The sequence below is a fragment of the Pomacea canaliculata genome, linkage group LG3 (assembly GCF_003073045.1).
Source record: "Pomacea canaliculata isolate SZHN2017 linkage group LG3, ASM307304v1, whole genome shotgun sequence".
Classification (NCBI taxonomy): Eukaryota; Metazoa; Mollusca; class Gastropoda; order Architaenioglossa; family Ampullariidae; genus Pomacea; species Pomacea canaliculata.
In genome coordinates this window covers 13706711-13727477 of record NC_037592.1, presented here as the reverse complement: position 1 = coordinate 13727477, position 20767 = coordinate 13706711, and the positions used below count along the sequence as shown (strand labels likewise).

Genomic DNA, 20767 nt, shown 5'->3' with positions numbered 1-20767 from the left:
CTGAAAGTGGGTCCAAATCTGATCGGAGAAAGAAAAGATGCATTTGGATAGAGTGTTGATCTTATCTTCAAATAAAGAGATGACTACACCTCAGAGTAAAGAATGCAGTTCTCACGGTCACTGTTTGCCTACTGCTCGTCGCCCATGCAAGTAGCCTTATTTCATTACATTTCTTACTTATTATTTGCTAATCAGTGTCATACTCTACTAAATTTAATTTTACAGCAACAATGCAACAGTTGTACAGTGCATCTGCCCTCAACTTCAAGCAGCTGCAGTCACTTCTGGAAAATATGAGTTACCCTCTTCTGTTTTTAACAGATCACAGACATGCACTATAAATCACATGCAACGATTCGGCTTACTTCAAACCTGAGTGTGTTTGAGATTAAACAGACAATCATCTTTTCACACATGCAAAAGAATGTCCAGCACCACAACCTATCAACATGATACTCTCAGCTTGAAGTTCCACAACAGTAGGTATGAAAACATTGTTTGTGTCCCCTGTTCCACACATTCCATGTTCATTCCAGCCCCAGCTATACAGTCGACCATCTCCTGAAAGGAAACAGGAAGTGACAGGATGTACCACATGGCATTAACAGTATACATGGGAAGTTTGCAGTCAGCCATCTATTTTCATGTAAAATGTAGTTACCTTGAAGTCTCTATAGAACTCTAGCCACAAGAATATGTAGACATGTCTTCACACACACACATCCTCTAAATGACAAGAATTAAAACCTTACCTGAAATGGCAAGTGTGTGTTCTGACCCACACACAACAGCCTGCACATGCTGTAGACATTGTATAAGTTTTGGAGTTGGGTCATATGGCTGATCACATGGTCTTCCTAACTGCCCATAATCTGCTCTTCCCCAGCTGTAGACATTTCCTGACTCTGCCACAAATTCAAACTGATTCAAATTTTCTCTCTCTCTCTCTCACACTGAAAAAATAAGGTAAAGGAATAGGTTACCCAACATATTTGCCCTTGGGTCAGCAAACTGTCACTCCTAACATTCTCCTTTCATGACCTTTTACCTTTCCCAGAAATATCTTAGAAAGTAAACATGCAAGAGAGGCTTCCTCAAACTACAAATTGCTCCACAGTTAAGCACATTAACAACAAGACCACCAACCTTCCTAGAGCAAAGGATCAAGGACTCAAGTGCGCCTACCTGTCAAGACTATATTGTGTGTCCAGCCAACTGCAAGATGCTTGACAGTTTCACCTCCAAAATCAGAGGAAGTTAAGCAGGACTTGAGCTACCCTCAGCCTTTGCGGAAATTTGTCCAAATCTTTTGCAACCCCAAAGATGGACTTCCCTAGTTTCTGGAAAAAAAAAGTAATAAACTCTTCTCAGTAATTAGCTTAGAAATAATTGCCCAAAACTTAAACTCAATGGGTCAGCGTTGTTCGATTTGTTTAATGCTTTACAAGTATGCTAATCAGGATGGCTCATGATTTCTATTTAAAAAACAATTTTGAACACGTGCATGTTTAGTCCTCCTTTCCACTTCCAAATAATACAGTGTGTTTGTTTGAGTATCTATCAGTGTGTTATACAATAGTAATCCATTCAACCATGATCAGCTCAACAAACAAGCTCTGCCTATTGACTATAGACAACATATAGCAACCTCTGGTCATTGCCCACTTGTGCAGACACCAGTCAGTAAACTCCATAAGAAAAGTGGGCTTGAGAAATCTTGGCTTCTTCCTGGATTATACTGCTGATAAATCAACACATCACCAAATTCTGTGAATTGTGCTACCCTGAGCCTCCACAGATTAGTTGCACGGACAATTTCTCCCTGAAGGAGGCATTAAAGCTCTTATCACTTACTGTATACTGTCTTCGTTAGACTCCTTGATTAGTCCTGAGGCCAATCTCTCTCCCTTCCTTTTCAAAGTTCACTATTCTGTTGCCCACTATTTCTCAAAAACACATCTTGCACTTGTTTAATGCTGATGCTTAAGGACTGAGCTCTTCATAAACAAACTTGTTGTAGGTGCTATACCATCATTGCTGCCATAGCTCCTAGTCCTTTCTGCTCTGGTTACTCACTACTCTCATGCTTTCATAGACAGTTGTCTTCTTTGTCTAGGCCATTCAAGCATTACTCTCTTGAATTCTGTCCCTTCTTCTACTTTGGACTTTAGCTCTGGAATTTTCTGCCCTTCACTATCTCACCTTCAAATCTCACTCGAATTTGTATTTATGCAGAAACTACTATTCGTAATGTGCCTTCATTTGGTCTCGTCTTGTCTGACCAGATATGCCTGAATTTCCTGCCTAAAATGGTGGGTTGTTGTTTTCTGAATGGTGCATGACTGAATAAATGCATCAAGTATCTATTGAATAAACACCTTAGATATGTTGATTCTCATCATTATTTGTAATGATATCAATATCATTAAACTGTGCAGAATCTATCATTAAGAACTTACCTGTAAGAGCCCCAGAATGATATGCACCTGCCGCCACCTGGACTACCTTGCTTTGTAAAGGTAGAGTCACTGTAAGTTCAACAGTGCTGATTAGTCAATGATTACCTGACTAATGATTACCTGAAGAAATGGATCATAGTAAATAAGGACAATACAATATTTCTTTAATAATAATCCACATATATTTCATTTACTGCATTTTAGTATTTAAACATTTATGTATGCTAGAATCAAAATTAGTGTTTACATCTCATAGGGCTCTGCACTTTGCTGCATACCACTTTGTCGTCAAAGTTCACAACCTGCTGACGTTTGTTATCTCCCCAGCCATAAACTGCACCATCATCTGTCAAGAGTCAACCAAAACATTCAAATAGTGCTATCTCTTGTACACATATCTCTCAATCTGATTGAAATGACAAGTTCTATATGTCTTCTTACTTCCACACAGCAGTACATGCAGTCACTCACAACCAATGTCAGTGGAGATTCATGAAATTTGATCTGACAAGAAAGATAATAAAATAAAGCTAACATAAAAAAAAGACCGAAAGTGCATAGTATCAGGAAGTGTATCATCTACAATTTAATATCTGATCAATGAAAAAAATGTGTGTAATGCTTATCGTCATAAATAAAGAACTGTCCTCATCTTTCTCTAACCATCTTCCAATAACCTCTGACCCAAGCATTTCCATCAATTATAGAAACAGTGTTGTCTACACATTTGTATAAGAAATTCTAGTTATGAGTTTTGTTTCCTCTTAGAGTTCTACTTCCCATAAACAAGTTTCAAATTGTTCCTGGGGCTTACCTGTTTTAGCAAGGCCATGTCTCAAGCCTGCTGCCACGCCAGCAACTTTCACTTTATCTGGAAACTCAACTCTTGCCTATGAGGATAAAAAGGAAAAAAACTCAGCATCTGCTTTAGAATACTAGTTAAGCTTGGTAAAAGATATGATAGCTAGCTTGTAATTGCATCAGCTGAAACGAACATGGGTGGCAATGTATGCACATGCCTACTAACACACATGCACAACACACAACTCTGTTCTCTATAATGTGGTAGTTCAAAATGCAACTTAGTCATGCCTAACAGATGTACTATACAGTACTGATACAAGACTTACTGGACAAGTAGACCCCTTATGACTTGAATTCCTTCCAAGCTGACAGAAGATGTTGTTTCCCCATGAAAACAGTTCCCCTTCCACTGAAAGTAGTTTAAAAAGGAAAAAAAAAATATGAAACAAGCAGATACTTTATTTTTTGTTATTTTTATTTTAGAGTTTGTGATAAAATGACATGGGATGAGGAGGGAAGAGAGACTGAATGGACAGCTAAAAAAAAAAAAAGAATAAATGACATATGAGACTACCTTTCTTAGTCCTCAGACTAAACAAATCATTTTACATAGCAAGAACATTTGGAACGTTTTTATAGTCTATATAGTCTAAAAAAATAACTATTTTTAGACATAAAATTTTTATAAATGCACATTTATCATTTCTTACAAAATAAATATCGATCTGCTATTTTGTATGCATGAAATTTTCTCAAATTAGGCATCATGTTTTGAAGCTTAAGAGCATATATTTTCATATCTAATGGACTCTTGACTTAATATGTTCCAGCAAATCTTAGAACACTGCAAGAGATCAACCACATCCATTTCAGCTGGTACACATGCTATAGCTAAATGGCCACATGATCAAATTCTAACTGTAATTATAATTTCTTTTGGCTAAAACTGGTTCTTGTTAATTTGTTAAAAACAAAATGTTTATATAAAACTGAAAAAAAGATTTGCTGATGTGTATACACACACCACTATTGATGTGCCTGCAGCCTCACATCAATCACTGAACCTACTACAGACCTTAGATTTTTATGGGTGTTTTGAAAAAAGGTGGGTAGGAAGGCAGCATTCACTCATACAACCATGAGTACATACCTGTGACAGCCAGAGAAAAGTCCCATCCACCTGCCACTTGGACAATCTTCATATGAAAAGGAAATGGAATCTCCACAAAAATGACTTCATTTTGACTTGAAGCACTGCCTAGCTGGCCGTGCGAGTTAGATCCACAAACTAAGATATACTTCTCACCTGAAATCAGTAAGTTTTTTTGGCTAGGCAATAACCTTAATGTTCAAGCTGTCAAAGTTTAAAAAAAAAAAACTAAAGAAAAAGGACTGCTGTTACAAGGAATTTAAAGTAAGGTACAGTCATTGTGCTGGATTTTTACTTGCAGCACTACCTCAGGGCTTCTGCTTACGCAAAAAATTGCGTACAGTACGCATTAAAAGTTCGGAGGACCCCTTCAATTTTCGTCAATGGGGTCCCATTCAAAGTTGGGCGAAGAACAGGGACCCCTTAAAAAATCTGAAGGGGTCCCTGGGACCCCAAAGAATTTAGCCTTAGCAGAAGCCCTGCTACCTAGCTCATCATGTGAGATCTACAAACTAAGACACACTTCTCACCTGAAATCCAATCAGTTATTTTTGGGGTAGGCAAGAAGCTTATTATTGGAGATGTCAAATTTTTTTTTAAAAACTGCAGTTGTACAAATTACAAATTCATTAAAAAAGGACTAATTCTATTGTAGCCAGTGATTTATAATAATATATATTCACTGTGTAGGCTTTTTGTATCCTACTTTCTGTATTCAAAATGCTGACATCAGCACATTTCTCTGCTGTGGGAAGAGTTATCATTCTATAAATTTATCTTGTATAAATTTTCTCTCCTTGTATTATCCTGCATCTGATTCATTTAATATATATTTATTAGGTTAAAAATCAACTGACTCTCGTGCTACAAAGACTATCAGTACAAGATTAAGTCTTAATAATGTAATAGAAAGAGAATGCCTATCACAATTGATGGCTACATCTAAAGCATGAAAAAATCTGATAAAGAAAACAATGAATTTCTGCACCATTGATTTATCCAGGCAACTAAGTATCCAATTAAAGCTATGGACATCAACTTCTCTTTTAAGTTACTAAAAATAAGTTCTTTTAAGATTTTTAATAGTTTTATCAAAGTATGTGATAATAAATGAGCAACATGACAAACCATGGCTAGTGGAAGAGACCCCATTCAACTAATTGAAAAGAAGGCTTTTAAACCTGGTGAAAGTTACTATGTGTCTATAAAACTGATTGATATAGGCCTTAGGGGTCCACCCCCCCCTTTTTTTGACCATTTAAGTTGCATTTTCATGCCCGTCAAGAATGAATGATGCAGTCCTCCTCTTTTTTTTTCCATAGAGTTTTCTTTGAAGTAGGTTGAATGGGCCCTCCACTGTTGGACTCGGTTAACTGAAATTATTTTTGATAAATTATGATGAGGAGATTGTTGTTTCTGAAAATCTTCATACACTCACTTGTCTGAAGCAGAGAATGACCGCCACCACCTGTGATAAAACATGGGGTATATTTTTTAACAAGCACTGCTTCTCTGGGAACCAACTGGTCTTCCTTATGGCCTCAGTGATAGCTGTCCATAGCTGTTGGCTCCCTAAAATAATATGGAAATCAACAGGTTTCTCTGTATTGTTCGTGATCAACTTTGATGTGTCATAAAGCAGCAACACATTTTGTGGAAATCCTCAAGTGATTTTTGTAACCACTTATGCAAATACTTTTAACCTCGAAAATAAGGTAATGAATGGTATATTATCTTGTCAATACGTTTCTCATTTCAGTATTTTAGCATATCCCTATTTTCCGCTGGGCAAAGGGTTACTGAAATACTATTAAATGTACTTGGTTCTGTCTCTCGCTATTACGAAGGTGAGTGTGTAAAATTAGTATTAGCTCGAATGGCTTTCACTCAAGAAGCAAGCTTTAAAAAACATACGATCAAATTATCCGTCCTTTTGAAATGGATTTTTCTTTTTTAAATTCAATTATGGATTTATGAGGTACTGTGATTTTTCGCTAATGACAAATTAGTCACCCCGCCGCGCCACATTCTAAAAAGGGAGACAATTCTTGCGCACATAAAACTGTAGTAATGACATCCCTTAGTTTTTAGTCCCTCCTGGCTTTATAAACGATTATAGTCAGGAAAAGAAATTTGCAAGTCCGGTTGTGTACTCGAAGACAAATTTTACAACTAAATTCTACCTACAAAAGATGCAGTGAAAAAAGGCTTGCATGTTTTTTTTAATAATTTAAAACAACACGTGTCATTTGATAACGACACATGAAACAATGTGATACTATGCAAATAAATGCACAAGAAATATGCGCAACCTTCATCAAAAACAACTTCGTTTATATTTGTCTTGCTAAACAGCAACAACCATAGCTCTGCCTTTGATGCTGGAGCTTGATTAATTTATGTAAACATTTTGTTTAGTCTTCCACGGACAAGTTCGTGATTATACCGTGGGTTCACAGCCACGATCATATTTTAGAGAGTTCGCTGGATAGCAGTTGCCATAGTTACACGGTTTTTCACTGTAACGGAAATCCAGCTGCAGTCCTGCAACTAGTGACTGGATTACGCTGCCAACCAGAGTAATTACAGTAACTTTTAATAGCATGCTTGCTAACTTGCCCCATCGACCACCGCCAGCTCTTTTTGGAAGTTTTTGTTTGTTGTTTTTCTTTGGATGAGTGAACGAGGATGACAAATAGTGATCCCCTGGTCGCTAGAATTTGTCGCAGACGCCTCTTAGCACAGATTGCAAAAAAGGAAGTGAGAAACTATAATGTTTCGTTGCTAGTTACATGTTAATCTTTATCTCTTAAAACTATTGCACATTTATGGTAAAAAAGTAAATAAACCCCACGTTTTTTAAAGGAAGACAATTTTTGTTTTCCTTCGGCATGCTATAAAGAGGGGAAATTGAAATAATACTAATCAAGTGCTCATTTAACTTCTCTGCCCACACGCAGAATGTTTCTCAGTAATGTTACAAATGTAAAGAAGGTGACTTTTAAAGGTGGAATATCAGAAAAACGTATTGGAGAAATAAAAATAAACATTGTTAGACAGATTTGGAGGTTCAACTCCCTTTAAATTGATGGGAATAGCATTAAAATTCCTGAAATATATTAGATTGACAAATGTATGAGAAATATAGAGCTAGAAACATTCACCACACTGAGACCTCAGCAGGAAGACCATGTAAAATAACTCTTTTTGCTGTTGTTGAAAAGTACATTAGAATCACTAAACAATAGCTAACTCCACCATCCCACTTGTGAAACTTGTCAATGTTTTAATTGTGCCTCAACCAGATCTCAAATTTCACTACCTAGTTTAATGTGTTGCTGCCTGTCTGATGTAATGTGGCAAAAATCATTCTCTATATGGAGGATGCTCTTTAGAAATTAATATCCAGAACCACAGCTAGTTAAGGATGGGCCATGCCAGAATCTTCTGCATTCCAAAGAGCATGCCTGTCAGATCTAGTTTTTTTAGTGATTGTGATTATCCTCTTATCAGTGGTATAGCAACCAGAAATGTGTTAGTCACTTTATGATTGCTTCCTTTTTGGCAAAAGTCAGACTTCCATTTTCCTGCCTAGAAACCGAAAAAACGAGACAATGCAATTTAAGATTTTGTATCTTTATCAAACTGAGAGCTGTTATTATCTGATCTTCCTCTTCATATTAATAACAAAACCAGAACCTCATTATCTAGGATCTTATTCAAGAAGTTAGCATGGAAAACTTGTCTACCAGCTGTCCATTCTTTTGGCATACTTGTTATAATAGAGCAGCACCTTTAACCAAACTTAATAACCAACCATTTTTACCTGAGTAGAACAAGTTTAAGGAAAATCAGAAAAATGTTCCCTTTAAGATTCATCTGAAAAGTTATGGTGGTAGAAGGTTTAAGTTTGGTTTCACACGTTGCTTGCAAATACCAGAAACTACAGCATCATTCTCCATACAGTCTGAGCCTTATTGTAACTCTTTTCATGTAAAATATCAAAAAGCGTTCAGTAATCAAAAGGAGATCCCAAATGGAAGAAATATTACCATAATGCTGCTTCATTACTAATGATGAACCATTTGCCACATTTACAATGATATGAATTTCTTTACTAGAACAGACCTTCCAATGTGTTTTGAATGCAGACTGAGCAAATGAATTACCCATATTTCCCCTCTTCCCTCTCAATTGACCTGCCGAGCGATAACCAAAACATGATCAGTCAGTTCCAGCATCCATCACTGCTGCAGGCAAAGCAATGGCTGTGAGGTTCGCGATCTCCGACGGATCGTTTCGTCCGTGTAATCGTGAATCGGTATCCCCTATACACATCCATGGTGTAATCATGGACTCCTACATACGGGTCCACGCATCTACAACCTGCACTAAGCAGTGCCTTCCTACGGCCATGTGGTTAAATGCGCAAGTTTTCCTGTGAAATATATAGCATACTCGCTAAACATATATCCTGAAGACAAAAGCTAGCTATGATAATCCACCTCTATTGCGTCATCGTGTCCTTGTTCAAGTACGGTAGTGTTGGAAACACCACAGCTGATCAATGAAGCATTGGTTTGAAAAGCGCGTGGACATGGGCGGGCAACACGCCAAAGCCCAAGCGGGATAGGCCAAAACGTAGGCTTAGCGGTGGAGCCCGACTGCTAAAGCTTTCAGAGACGAGGACACAGACAGCAAGAGATTTACCCACGACAGCAGAAGCGTTGCTGAATCGATTGCCTGTCTTGTCGTCGGTAGCGTTACCTCCATGCCGCCAGTTTCACGTGGTGAAAGTGAGTTTATTGACAGCAGAGGCTCCCACGAAACCCAATAGCCTTCACAGCCGGCTCTTCAATCGTTCTCACTCCCTCCCAAACCCAGTCTAGGCGGGAGTCAACAAGTCTATTCCGTGCCAACACAAAAATAAACAATCAAACAAAGTCACCGTGATACCCAGCTGTCATAACCGTTCAAAATCTTTTACCTGAATGGACGTGGTTGGTCAGTTTTGCCTGAAAATAACCAGAATTCAGCATAAAATACTTTCGAGTTTGTCTATCAGCGGGAGGAGAAAGAACTCTCCCGCACCACCAATTGCAAGCAAGCTGGTGAGAGGCTCGCGCAGCCTAGCACGCCATGATTCGTCGTCAAATACACTTGATTTCCATAGCCAATCACTTGTGGAGAAAAGACGCCGGCCCCTGTTGTAAGTCTGCAAATTATCTTCTTACAATTTCTGTACAACCATTCACGTTTAGTGTATGATTTTAACAGTGACAGCCCCTTCATATGATAGCATGTCTGTGTTATGCGGGATTTAGTAACCTTGTTTATGTTGATCAACAATGTTATGAATCTTTGTATTTCTCTCGTGGAACGCCATTTCTTTTGAGCCTTTTGTTCGTTAATCATATGTCTACACGTTTAGAATTTCGAAGCTGTGCGAGTTTCTTTGGCCTTTTTCAAACACAGTGATAGACTTAAATACCTGCTTTACTAAATTATCGCAATGAGTTTAAACTGCAGTTTATATGTGGTACTCGAAAGCGGTGAGCGAATCAGGACCTTTCAGACAAAGGTCCAAGTTTTGCTGTGGTTCGAATGGGAATCAGTCGCGATTGGGCGACAAAGATGCGCATTTTTAATTTATGTTTGCTATGGAAATTGTGTAAGTGAGCTTTCTTTACTTGGTATGCTTACATAATGCAGAAAATATTCTTCTACCACTACCTGTGAAGTTACGTAATAAGGCGTAAAATTTGTATATTAACGGGATTTAAGAGCAAACAGATAAAGATATATACATAGTAGCCTACATACTACTTTCATCACTTTCAAGACTAATGTCTAACACTAATTTACAAAACAACATTATTTTCACACTTAAGTCAATACAGTCCCAGCTCACTGTCCCTTGCTTAATTGTTCTGTCAATAAAATAAGATATTTTGATTGCAATTGAAGGTTAAATCATAACACAAAGATTTTCAATGTAGCTATTGCACGTTGTTGGAATTGTTATTGAAGAAGTTGCCAGACCAACAATCTCTGTTGAAACGTAGAAAAATTCCATCGCAAAACTGAATCCTTTGGTATGACTTATGTTGTACTGGCAGTAGAATATGTACTGTTCCTTGTACACAAGCAATATCAGGGATCCACATGCACCCTGCTTTTTCAAAGGTATAGGATGCGACCAAGACAAGTCTTTTTATCTTTCCTATGCCTTTAGACATTGCAAACTTTCCATGCTTCATGTAGATTCCAAGCCATAAATCAAGGCTAGATCATAAGACTACTAAATATTGCAAACATCACTCAACAGTTTTCTTGTCAAATGGATCCGTCTTCAAACTTATGATATGACACTACTCTAGCATTTCTCGACACTCTTTTGGTTCAATGTATGGATGGGTGGAGGGAACTTCATGAGTCAGCCCAAAGCTGTGTTTTAGACATAACTGTTAAGGAAATCATTTTGCAACCCAAAACTTTGTTTGGACAAGATTCAAAACATCATTATCATTTAAACCCAATTTACCTGTGAACCTGCTTTTCCCTTTAAAGTTTACATCATTGTGCACACCTCTAAATTAGAGAGCAAGAATTAACAGTTTATTGTTTAGAAAGTGCAGAATGACTCTACACAAGCCAGTTGTAGCCATTTGTAGCAGTATTTGTATTACCATTGTTCAGTGGAAGCTACCAGTTATGGATGACAAACCTGTTGAAACTTAATGGTGACAAAACTGAGACTTTACTGTTTTCTGGATTCTCCAGGCTGGATTTCTCAACCTTTCTCACAGACAGTTTAAGTGACATATCATCTTCTAGATATGAAGGAGGTCTTGGCTTCATGGATTTTACACTTGTTCTGCCTTCAGTCTGCGTGACTCAGTTGCATTAGAAAATTTCTAACTGATGATGCCAGTAAAACCCTTATCACCTCTTGTTGTTTAGATTAGACTGCTACAACATGCATTTAGCTGGATATGAAGCCACTTCCTTTTTCAGAAAGAAGGGCCTAACTAACTGAAAGATGTTGATATAGCAGATGTGTTTCAAGACCTTTTAGTTCTAAGTTAAGTTTCAGTTCTAAGATGTGTTCCTTAAGGAAGTTTTCCACTTAACATGCCAGGGATAAGTTGAGATATACAATCTTATGGTTTCTAACAACAGTGACTTTAGACATATATCCATCAGCTACATAAATGCCATCATACAAAAAAGACCTCTTAAAAACAGTGGAATTAAATGTCTTCTGTCTCTTGAAGTGATTATATTTATTTCACAGCATACCTTTTATCAATGTTATGTATATTAATACTGTGTTTCCTTTCTTGTTGATGCCATGTATTCAATCGCTACAGTAAGTATTTTAAGCATTACCTGTAGTTATGCACTAGCTTATAAATTGTTCCTTTCATGGTGAATCTGCAGCAGAACGTGAATGACAAGGTGCTTCTTGTGAGGGGTGGATAACCAAAATCTCCTCATGTTATGGTCATGGAACTGCAGACGACCCTCAGCGCATATGACCAGCAAGCACTTACTGGTTTGGTCCAGGCTCCCCTTGGTAACCTCTCTATACCCGTTCAAGTTTCCCAGCTTTCCCAGCAGGTGGAACATCTTGTCATCCTACCTTTTATTATGTAGCTGAATAAATTTAACTGGTAGTTTTGATACTGAGCCAAATATAAAAACATGACAAATGTATGCATTTCAAGTAGCACTTATTTCCTAGTACTTAATGGAAAAATAAGAAAACATGGGGGTTTGAGATGATTATGCAGAATGCTTTTGTGATGAAATGGTACATTCCTACAGATACAAATGTCTTGCTTTGTCCAGCAACTGCCCTTTCTTCAGCTAGCTCAAAACCAGCTTCATGGCCAGCAGTTTATGCTGCCGTTTAACCAAGGGCAGGCAATCCAAATACCTATGCAGTCAATGCAGCAGTTGCAGACCTTTCAAACACAAAGTGGCCAGTTCATTCAACAGGTATGCATGTGATTTTCATTTCCAATACGTTGTTGAAAACTAAATAACTTTTCATGTGATTGCATAGGTTGAAAGAAAACCTCAGTTCTGCAAATACTTAATCTGGATTAAAGCAGGATTGAAGGATTTAAATGAACCAGGTTATTTCTAATATTTCTGGTGTATATTTCAAACGTTGTGTAAATTTACATTCAACTAAATTTTGATAGGGGAGCTATATGTGTTCCCCCTTCTCAGATTTTCCTTGTAATAAACGGAGTCAGATTATATTCTTAATCGTAAGTAATTTTTTTTTATATGCTTATCACACAGATTCCTGTTCTGTGTGGTGATGGACAACAAATCTTTATGCAGATGCAGGCTATGCCACAGCAGGTACAATGTAAATACTTAACTACTTTAAAGTAATCTTTAGAGGCATCATATGCTTATGAGTAATAATACAAGTTTGCCACACTGTGCTACCAATATTATCATGGCCTCAACTCAGCATACCTGTCTAAGTCACTGGCATTATACCTCAGGTTTTTTTTTTTCAATCTGCTTGTGCTAAGGTGCTCTTTGTGTGATATATCAGAAAAAAATTCAATCAATTCATCATTTTTGTTTTTTGCTAATACTTGTGTTTCTTTGATTCATCATCAATTCATTGGTAGTCTTTCATACACCACACACTGAGTTTGCATCCAATAATGTTATTTTCAGTTTCGAAAGTTATGGATGAGATTGATACTTGACATTGTTTGTTGCTTAACATGTCAAAAGTTGTGTACACACAAGAAATGATCCCTTTTAATAAAACATCTCTTGTTTGTGCAGATTTTTGTGCAACAAACACCTACACCTCAAGTTCAGGGTCAGGTATTAGGGCAGTTCATACAGACCGAGAATGGGGGTTTTATTTTTCAGCCAACCCTCATAGACCCCTCTCAGCAACAGATTATACAGACCACAGTTCATCCACAAAGTAAGTAAAGACATATCTTTGCAGACAAGATCTATAATTTAGTCAGCACATTGAATAATTAACATTTATTATTTGCATCACTTTTACCTCCCATGTGTTGTTCAGTGGAATCATTCACAAATGGGGCAGCTCAGACAGTCCTGTGCAACAGTGGAGGTCAACAGATTTCCATTGAAGCACAACAGCAGGCTGTGAACCCAGTTATTCAACTTCCAGTTCCACTTCAGACTAATTCATCTGGCACACAGACAACTGATACAAGCTTGGTATGCTGTGTGTGATATGTGTGCTGTGTTGTGGAAAGTACATGCTCATGCACATTGCTCATCCCCTTTCAAGGGCAGCTTATTTAATCATGGTGCCTTATAATATCAATTATGGTAGTGTACACATATTAGATGGAAGACTTTGCAGTAATTTTTAATTTTATTTTTTTACTCAAGTATTGTCACTTTTTGAAGGGAAGGAATTGCTGCATTCAACAGGAAAATCTATTGTCTTAGAGTTATTTTGGTTTAAATTCATTTCCTGCTTAACTCTCTTTTTACATAAGAGTCTCCTGTCTACTGCCTTCAGGAATAAACTATCAGAGGCAACACAATCTGAGTAACCCTGTGTGTAAAAGATCTTTTTTTCTAAATTCCATTGGACACAACTCATTCCTTATGGACCTATAAAGAAAGTGCTCTTCAGGATAGGAACAGCTTTTATCTGCTTATTCTACATTGTCATGTTCTTTTTCAAGTACTTCGAAATATGGTAATTTCATTCATTCCATAGATACAGACTCAATATTGTTCAGAAAGTTCCTTAAGCATGGTGTCACAAATAAGTTGAGAGAAAACTAAGTAACACTGCAGTTAGTTTGATGACCCACTCAAATGTGATATCTATTTTTAAAGCACATAAATTTGCTTTAGAAAACTGTACAATTCACACTATTTCCAACAGGCATGGCTATTGAAGGGTTATTCGTTGGCACCATCATGTCTCTAAGAGGTCTAACAGCTGAAAAACAATCTGTACTTTATATTTGCATATTATGTATCCTAGATTATTCCGTGTTCTACAAATACTTCGGTCACCACTCCAGCACCATCTATGCCTGTACCAGCGCCACTCACTCCAACACCTACACCTTCTTCAACTCCAACTCCAGCCCAAACATCTACAGTCCAGCGCATTCCCATTATGGTAGAAGATGCACGAGAAGATGACAAGCCACTGTATGTTAATGCTAAACAATATCATCGAATTCTCAAGCGACGGCAAGCAAGAGCAAAGCTGGAGGCCTCTGGAAAAATTCCAAAGCACAGAAGGGTATGTTCTTCCTCTTTAATATATGCAAATGTTTTTGTAGTAATACAGCTTTCTGAGCTTCAGAATAATGATCAGAAGAAGGAGTAAGATTGGGGTTTCCTGTTATTATTTGAAAAATAACCTACAACGCAGGAAAAAAATCATCTTAAAAACATTATAAATGAATCTGCTTTTATTTTTTGTAATAGAAATACTTACATGAATCTCGACACAACCATGCCTTGAAACGTATGAGGGGTATTGGTGGGCGGTTCTTCTCCATTAAAGCGGAGCCAGACAATGTGAAAGAGGTAAAGGTTTTTGCTTTGTTTTTTTGGAGGGAGGGAGGTAAAAATGTCCTAGCATTTGGAATTCTAAGTCTTTCTGTTTGAACTGTATCTACGTTTAAATCTTTCAGGTCCAGCTTCAAAACCCTTCTCTGCCTTTCATGAGTAAACTCCTCCACAATTCCCAATTCCTTATTTTTTATGTTTGCCATTACCTGTTGCTTGTGTTTCTTTGTTGTGTGGTTAACTGTTGGCAATCTTTTGTGCACAATACATTGAACTTGCCTCCACATATGTGCTCTATAAATTGTTATTCTCAATTAGTTGCACGTACTTGTCAGATTTTATTTGCAATTGTTCATTGATCATTTTTTTCTAAATGCTTAATGCAAAAATGAAAAGAAAAATCATAACTGAAGAGTTACAGAAAAATCCAAAAGAAATAGTTTACAAATTCAGTGATATGTTGATGTAGTTTATTTTAATTGTTCATACTTGGGTACATTATTCTATCATTCTCTCTTATATAAAAAACATTTTGCAGGAACCTAATAGTCCACAAGAATGACGCCCACCTTTCAATCTATGAAGACAAAATGGCAACACTTGTTCCCAAGCAAAGGGAATCTACTTTATGGCAGCTTGTGTGAAAAACTTTGGATGGAAGTGACCATTTCAGACAATGCAATAGAACGAGGGAGAAATAAGCCTCTATGTCTGAATGTGTATAGCGTGCAGCCGTGTGAGAATAAGTGATAAGTGAGTGTGATTGTTCCATTCTGCAAACATTGGACTTAAATATATACAATAGCAGTGGCAGTGTATAGTTACACAGTTTCTTCACAGTTAAGACACTAGTAATCAGAGCTTGTTCATACATTTCATGAGGGTATTTCTGGCCAATTTATAAGTCTTTCAAATACCCATTGATGATGTTATAGTGATTATGGCTTCTACATCATCATTATTATTATATGTTTGTGGAATATTTAGCTTTTCTTGCTGTTAAATTTTTTTAACCATTTGGAAATTGCTAATTATTCTTAGAAAGCTGTTGTCTCACTTACAAGTTAGATTCAAACTGTGAATGTGGTTTAGGGTACCAAAACTTAGAAAACACATAACTGGCCCTATTCCTGGAAGCAGCTTGTCATACAAATGGATGTGAAAACACTGGCTCCTTAATTTTGTCAATTGGCATTTCTCTTACATGTCTAAGTCTTAAGGATTAGAAAAGGCAATCATATGCAAAAACTATTTGCTTTACTTTTACTGCTTTCTTAAATTAGAGCAAGTTAAATGACTGTTTCTTTCCTGCTGAAGAAATATTAGATTTTGCTGTTTTATGACTTTATTGTCATGCATAGTTTCAGTTTTCATCCCACAGAATATGTGCTGTGAGAATTAAGTTGTATGTTTGCTTTGTTGAGTGCAGGATGTATGGAAGTTTCTTTTTATGTGTTCATTATAATTTTGATGTTAGATCATCTTTATTGTGATAAGTAAGACTAGTCCATGACATTATCTGTTTTTTATCAGTTTTTATCAGTGTAATTCCAGTTTTATCTTGAATGTAATCTTTCGGAAAGGGAACATGTTTGAGAGATTGAGCCCATGCAAACTAAAGAGACTGTGAAAATGTGTGTCATTATATGCATAAGAGATTTTATTAAAGTACAAGTTTTTTTTTCTCCTCAAAGAAAATTCATGAAGACAATGTCTGCCTTCAGCTGAGTTTAACTAACCTGCCTTGCTATATCATTTTCAGTTAGACAAAGTCTTTGAACAAATTTGAAGACTTCTACCCTCATTATCTGCATATTTAGTTGTTGCATGTTTTATTATGATGCACATATTTATAGGCAACATGAAATCTTTTTTTTTTTTTTTTTGTCCCTCAACAAGAATGTTTACCCATTACATAATTTGTATGTATTTGTTTTGCCTTATCATTTGTTATACGAAAATTGAGGCTTTCTCGAAAACATTTTCATTTCTGCCCTTTTCGTGAGCATTACTTGGTGCTGTAGTTTCCTTTGACATCAGGGGCAGTCCAGTGGTGCAACAGTTAGCTCCCGTCACTAATACAGTGAAGGTTGACTGTCATGGGTTCTGCTCTCGTCTCGGGCATGCTGTTCTTTCTCTGCATGTAGCTTTTGTTTACAGGGCTGGTTACCTTGCCATCATTGCTGCCTCAGCATAAAACACCAGTTCTTCCCCCCCTCCTTCCTTTTACTTTATAAACCGTGTCAAAGGCTATCCCAACTCATGCTGCGATATGATTCTCCACTGCCAGTGTTCAACTGAGTGATACAGATAATGTCCAGTGTTTTGTAATGCTCAGTGAGTTTTTGTTCTTACATTTTTCAGGAATATTTCTGTCTTTGGAAAATAGTTTGGGAAAGATCTCTCCCTACACAACAACGCAACATTAGCAAGTAAATGATTGATTTTTTTAAAAGATAGGCTCTCCCACTTTCTAATGATAATCTTTCTTTCCCCGTCTTTTTTTTTTTTTTTAAATTTTGGATGCTAACTTCCTTAGTCAATTAATCTGTTGTAAAAACAATTGTGTTATTTGTTATTACACATTATGCATTGGCTTTTGCATTGTATCTTTCAGAAGCAGCCAACTTTTACTGGATTTTTTTTTAATTTATGTGACATACTGCTACTTCTAATGTTTAAAATATTTCTACCCATGTAAAAAGACACATACCTAATTTATCATACCAAGCAAAGTCAGATTTTTTTTCTTCTTTCAAAATATGGAGATGTCAGTCACATCATGATGTCCTTGATTATCTGGGGTTCATGATATTGTGACATTTATGTATGAATTGATTGAAAATCTCTTTTGGATTTTCTAACAATGAATGTTTCTTGAAAATTAACAAGGTTATATATATACAGCCCTTCTGGTAACTGCATACTCACAGATAGATTATAATTAAGGTTTCTGGGTGCCTTGCTCTGAAAAGTATGCGGAATGTTGCAGCATTATAAAAGTCTGGCTGTTGAGCACGGTAATTTATGTTGTCTGCCCATTATTATAGGTGTGTGCACACACAAACATACTCTTTCTCTCTGCATTGCAAGAAAGTACTTTTTAAAAAAATGCTGTACATCTTCCTGCTACACAAGAGTGAATTCTCTTGACTTTGTCAACTGCTGTCATTTTCTGACATTTTTTTTTTAAAAAAAAGACAGCTAATATCCAGTATCTTTCATGAGATTGTCTACCTTGCCGTATTTTTCATGTTTATATATATCAATGCTGTGGCAATGTATTTTATAGACTTTACCATATAAAAAAAAAAACGTTGCTCTTTTTGCTAGAAAAAATATAAAGCACTTAGTGAATTTTAGTTTTAAAACATTATCATTTTGCTTTGTTGTTGGCAGAGGTTCTTTCCTTAAAGATGACTTTGTATTTGTCCCACCCTTGGTATAAGAATACAAGGAAGCCAGTACAGGCGGTCCTCGGGTTACGTCAGCCCCGAGTTACAATGTTTTGTGGTTACAACACATCTCCCATTTACTGTATAAAGCCTTGTTTCGACTTAAGTGGTTTTGTGTCGTAACGCGAACTTTGTGTTATTCCTGTTTCACTTCATTATTAAACATATTTTATATGTTTTGTTAGGATAGATGTTAGATAGGATAAGTGCTTACAGTATTTTATTTATGTACAGTATGTACGTATGTTCCGACTTACAGCAAAAATCGGTTTACGACGCGACGTAGGAATGGAACAACGTCGTAAGTCGAGGACCGCCTGTATATGGTAGACCAAGGAATTAGTGTGACCATATTAGAAAGCAAGCTAAGTGCCTGCATATGCAGGACCAAGGAAGAAGTGAAACTTATTAGAAGCTGTTCAATTTCCGTTTTATCTGTTAGAAAAAAAAGTACCATGATTCAGCATTATTACCTCAAAATTATTTTAACACTTTCTAGTCACATTTTATTTTTTAAAAATGTTTCCCCTTAAGGATGGGGTGAGAGCAACTGACAAACTTTACACATTGCCTATATCCGGTAATTTCCAGTACTACTTGGGTTTTGGCCAGTATTCTACCTCTAGTTCTAGATGATTATTTTTACCTAATAACTGCAGTTATAGAAAAGCGGAGAAAAGAGATAAACAAAAGCTGCCTGTACTTACCATTATTGTCATCATCATTTCAGCTTTTTATTTCATGTGCATTATTTATCTTGGCTCATTTATGAGTAATGTATTTTTGCAAATGAAAGATTGCCAAAAATAAAGGTTCTTTGAATGATGGCATCGATTTAAACCGTTACTGTTTTCCTAAAACTTGCCTTGTAAGTAGCTGTGGTGAGAATTTTTAACAATTGACAGTTCTAAAGACCATAAACGAAGAAATTATGAAAATTACGGAGGTACATAAAGTGAACATATCTCCTGTTTATTCTGTCCTCTTAATGCAAGTCCAAAATCAGTCAAGCACTTATAAGTGGTAAAAGACATGTCAGTTCCTGATCTCCCAGATCAACCAACTTTGAGAGGTAAAAACACACTAAGTAGTGTGATGTGCCTTTTCCCACTTGCCATGTGCTCTGTTTTATGGCTATCATGGATAACATAAATCCATCTACATAGATCTATGATGTAAAGACTATAGGAATGAAGCTGAAGATGTGCATCTGTTTTTGAATGGCCAGTCATCAATTGAATCTAGAGCTTACCTTATATTCAAACTACCAAATGTCACTAGCCAGTAGTTGTGCCATTACTTGCTGAAGTCGGTTTTAAACCTTTATGTAAACTGGCACTAGCACAGTAGTGAAAGTCATAAGAAAGATGGTTAGCCTTATGATTATTTAAGAAAATTTGTTTTTGTTCACATAATTTATGACAGAGGACACATCATTGCTTGTAAAAGCCTTCTGAAATGCATTTTTTAAAACAAAGTTGCTACCTCATAAAAGTTCATAACATCGAAACTCATTTTTGTAACTAAAAACAACGTAGAAAACAGTTTTTACTTTCTGTGTGTAAGATGCAGTTGTGTGATTTCCTTACAATATAGAATATTCATAATATTTTAGCAAATAACATAAATACTTCAAAATCACTGTTGACACAATTTTCGTTTTACACCCTCATGGTGGGCAGACTTACAGCCAAAAAATGTATGAACTAAGCACGCCATCAGAACACAAAAGGATTTTCCTGCGCTATCTCTTGTAAAATGCGTAAGTAATATATATATACAAAACTGTATTTTTCATATTTTGATGTGTTTTTTCCCAGTGTAACTTTGCAAATCAGTTTTTCAATCACTTAAGTAAAATGTCAGTGTTAGTAATTTCTCATATGAAGTACTTGGGGATATATTTCAAGCTGCTGTATAGGAGAGCTTCAAACATGGTCACAAATAAAGTAATTATAGCTGTGATGCAAATCACAATTAAACTTCAAACAGAAATATCTTAAAAACTATAAGACCTCAGTTTTTGTCTTGTTTTTCTTATATTTTCTTGTATACCATGTGAACATAAAAAACTATTTATCTTAAAAAAAAACCTTGATGGGTAATTTAGTAATGGGAGTCTGAAAACGACAGGTGATCAGAGACTATAAAGATCAACTTACTCCATATATAGTGAGCTAGTTGGGGTAAAGGTGGAGCACTGTCCCCCCGCTCAAAAAAAAAAAAAAAAAAAAAATCGTTTTTCTGTCGCTTGAGTATATTTTTAAAGCCCCAAAAGTAGCACAGCAGTTTTATATCATACATATATAATTCAGTCGTGATAATAGTAGCGTTTA

General features: G+C 36.4%; 2 protein-coding genes across 6 annotated transcripts; one reads left to right on the top strand and one right to left on the bottom strand.

Moving 5' to 3' along the window:
- Positions 1-426: 426 nt before the first annotated feature.
- LOC112560313 (secretion-regulating guanine nucleotide exchange factor-like) lies at positions 427-9380 on the bottom strand. 4 transcript variants are annotated; one of them, XM_025232086.1, is made up of 10 exons: positions 9124-9379; positions 5852-5985; positions 4414-4569; positions 3590-3672; positions 3274-3349; positions 2707-2805; positions 2460-2528; positions 1186-1340; positions 753-905; positions 427-561 (listed from the first exon to the last, which is right to left on the bottom strand). In XM_025232086.1, the coding sequence occupies exons 3-8, from the start codon at positions 4463-4465 to the stop codon at positions 1258-1260; spliced, it is 462 nt and encodes a 153-aa protein (XP_025087871.1). In that variant the 5' UTR covers positions 4466-4569; positions 5852-5985; positions 9124-9379; the 3' UTR covers positions 427-561; positions 753-905; positions 1186-1257. The 4 variants fall into 4 exon arrangements, with proteins under 4 accessions (XP_025087871.1, XP_025087873.1, XP_025087872.1 ...); XM_025232088.1 differs by lacking the exon at positions 9124-9379 and adding an exon at positions 8542-8559; XM_025232087.1 differs by lacking the exon at positions 9124-9379 and adding an exon at positions 6328-8532.
- A 102-nt stretch (positions 9381-9482) lies between these two features.
- Positions 9483-19258, top strand: LOC112560309 (nuclear transcription factor Y subunit alpha-like). Of its 2 annotated transcripts, none has more exons than XM_025232082.1 (9): positions 9483-9622; positions 11860-12036; positions 12268-12417; positions 12730-12792; positions 13237-13384; positions 13490-13650; positions 14438-14704; positions 14893-14994; positions 15515-19258. In XM_025232082.1, the coding sequence occupies exons 2-9, from the start codon at positions 11917-11919 to the stop codon at positions 15536-15538; spliced, it is 1035 nt and encodes a 344-aa protein (XP_025087867.1). In that variant the 5' UTR covers positions 9483-9622; positions 11860-11916; the 3' UTR covers positions 15539-19258. The 2 variants fall into 2 exon arrangements, with proteins under 2 accessions (XP_025087867.1, XP_025087865.1); XM_025232080.1 differs by having other exon boundaries at positions 9486-9622; positions 11857-12036.
- Positions 19259-20767: the final 1509 nt, after the last annotated feature.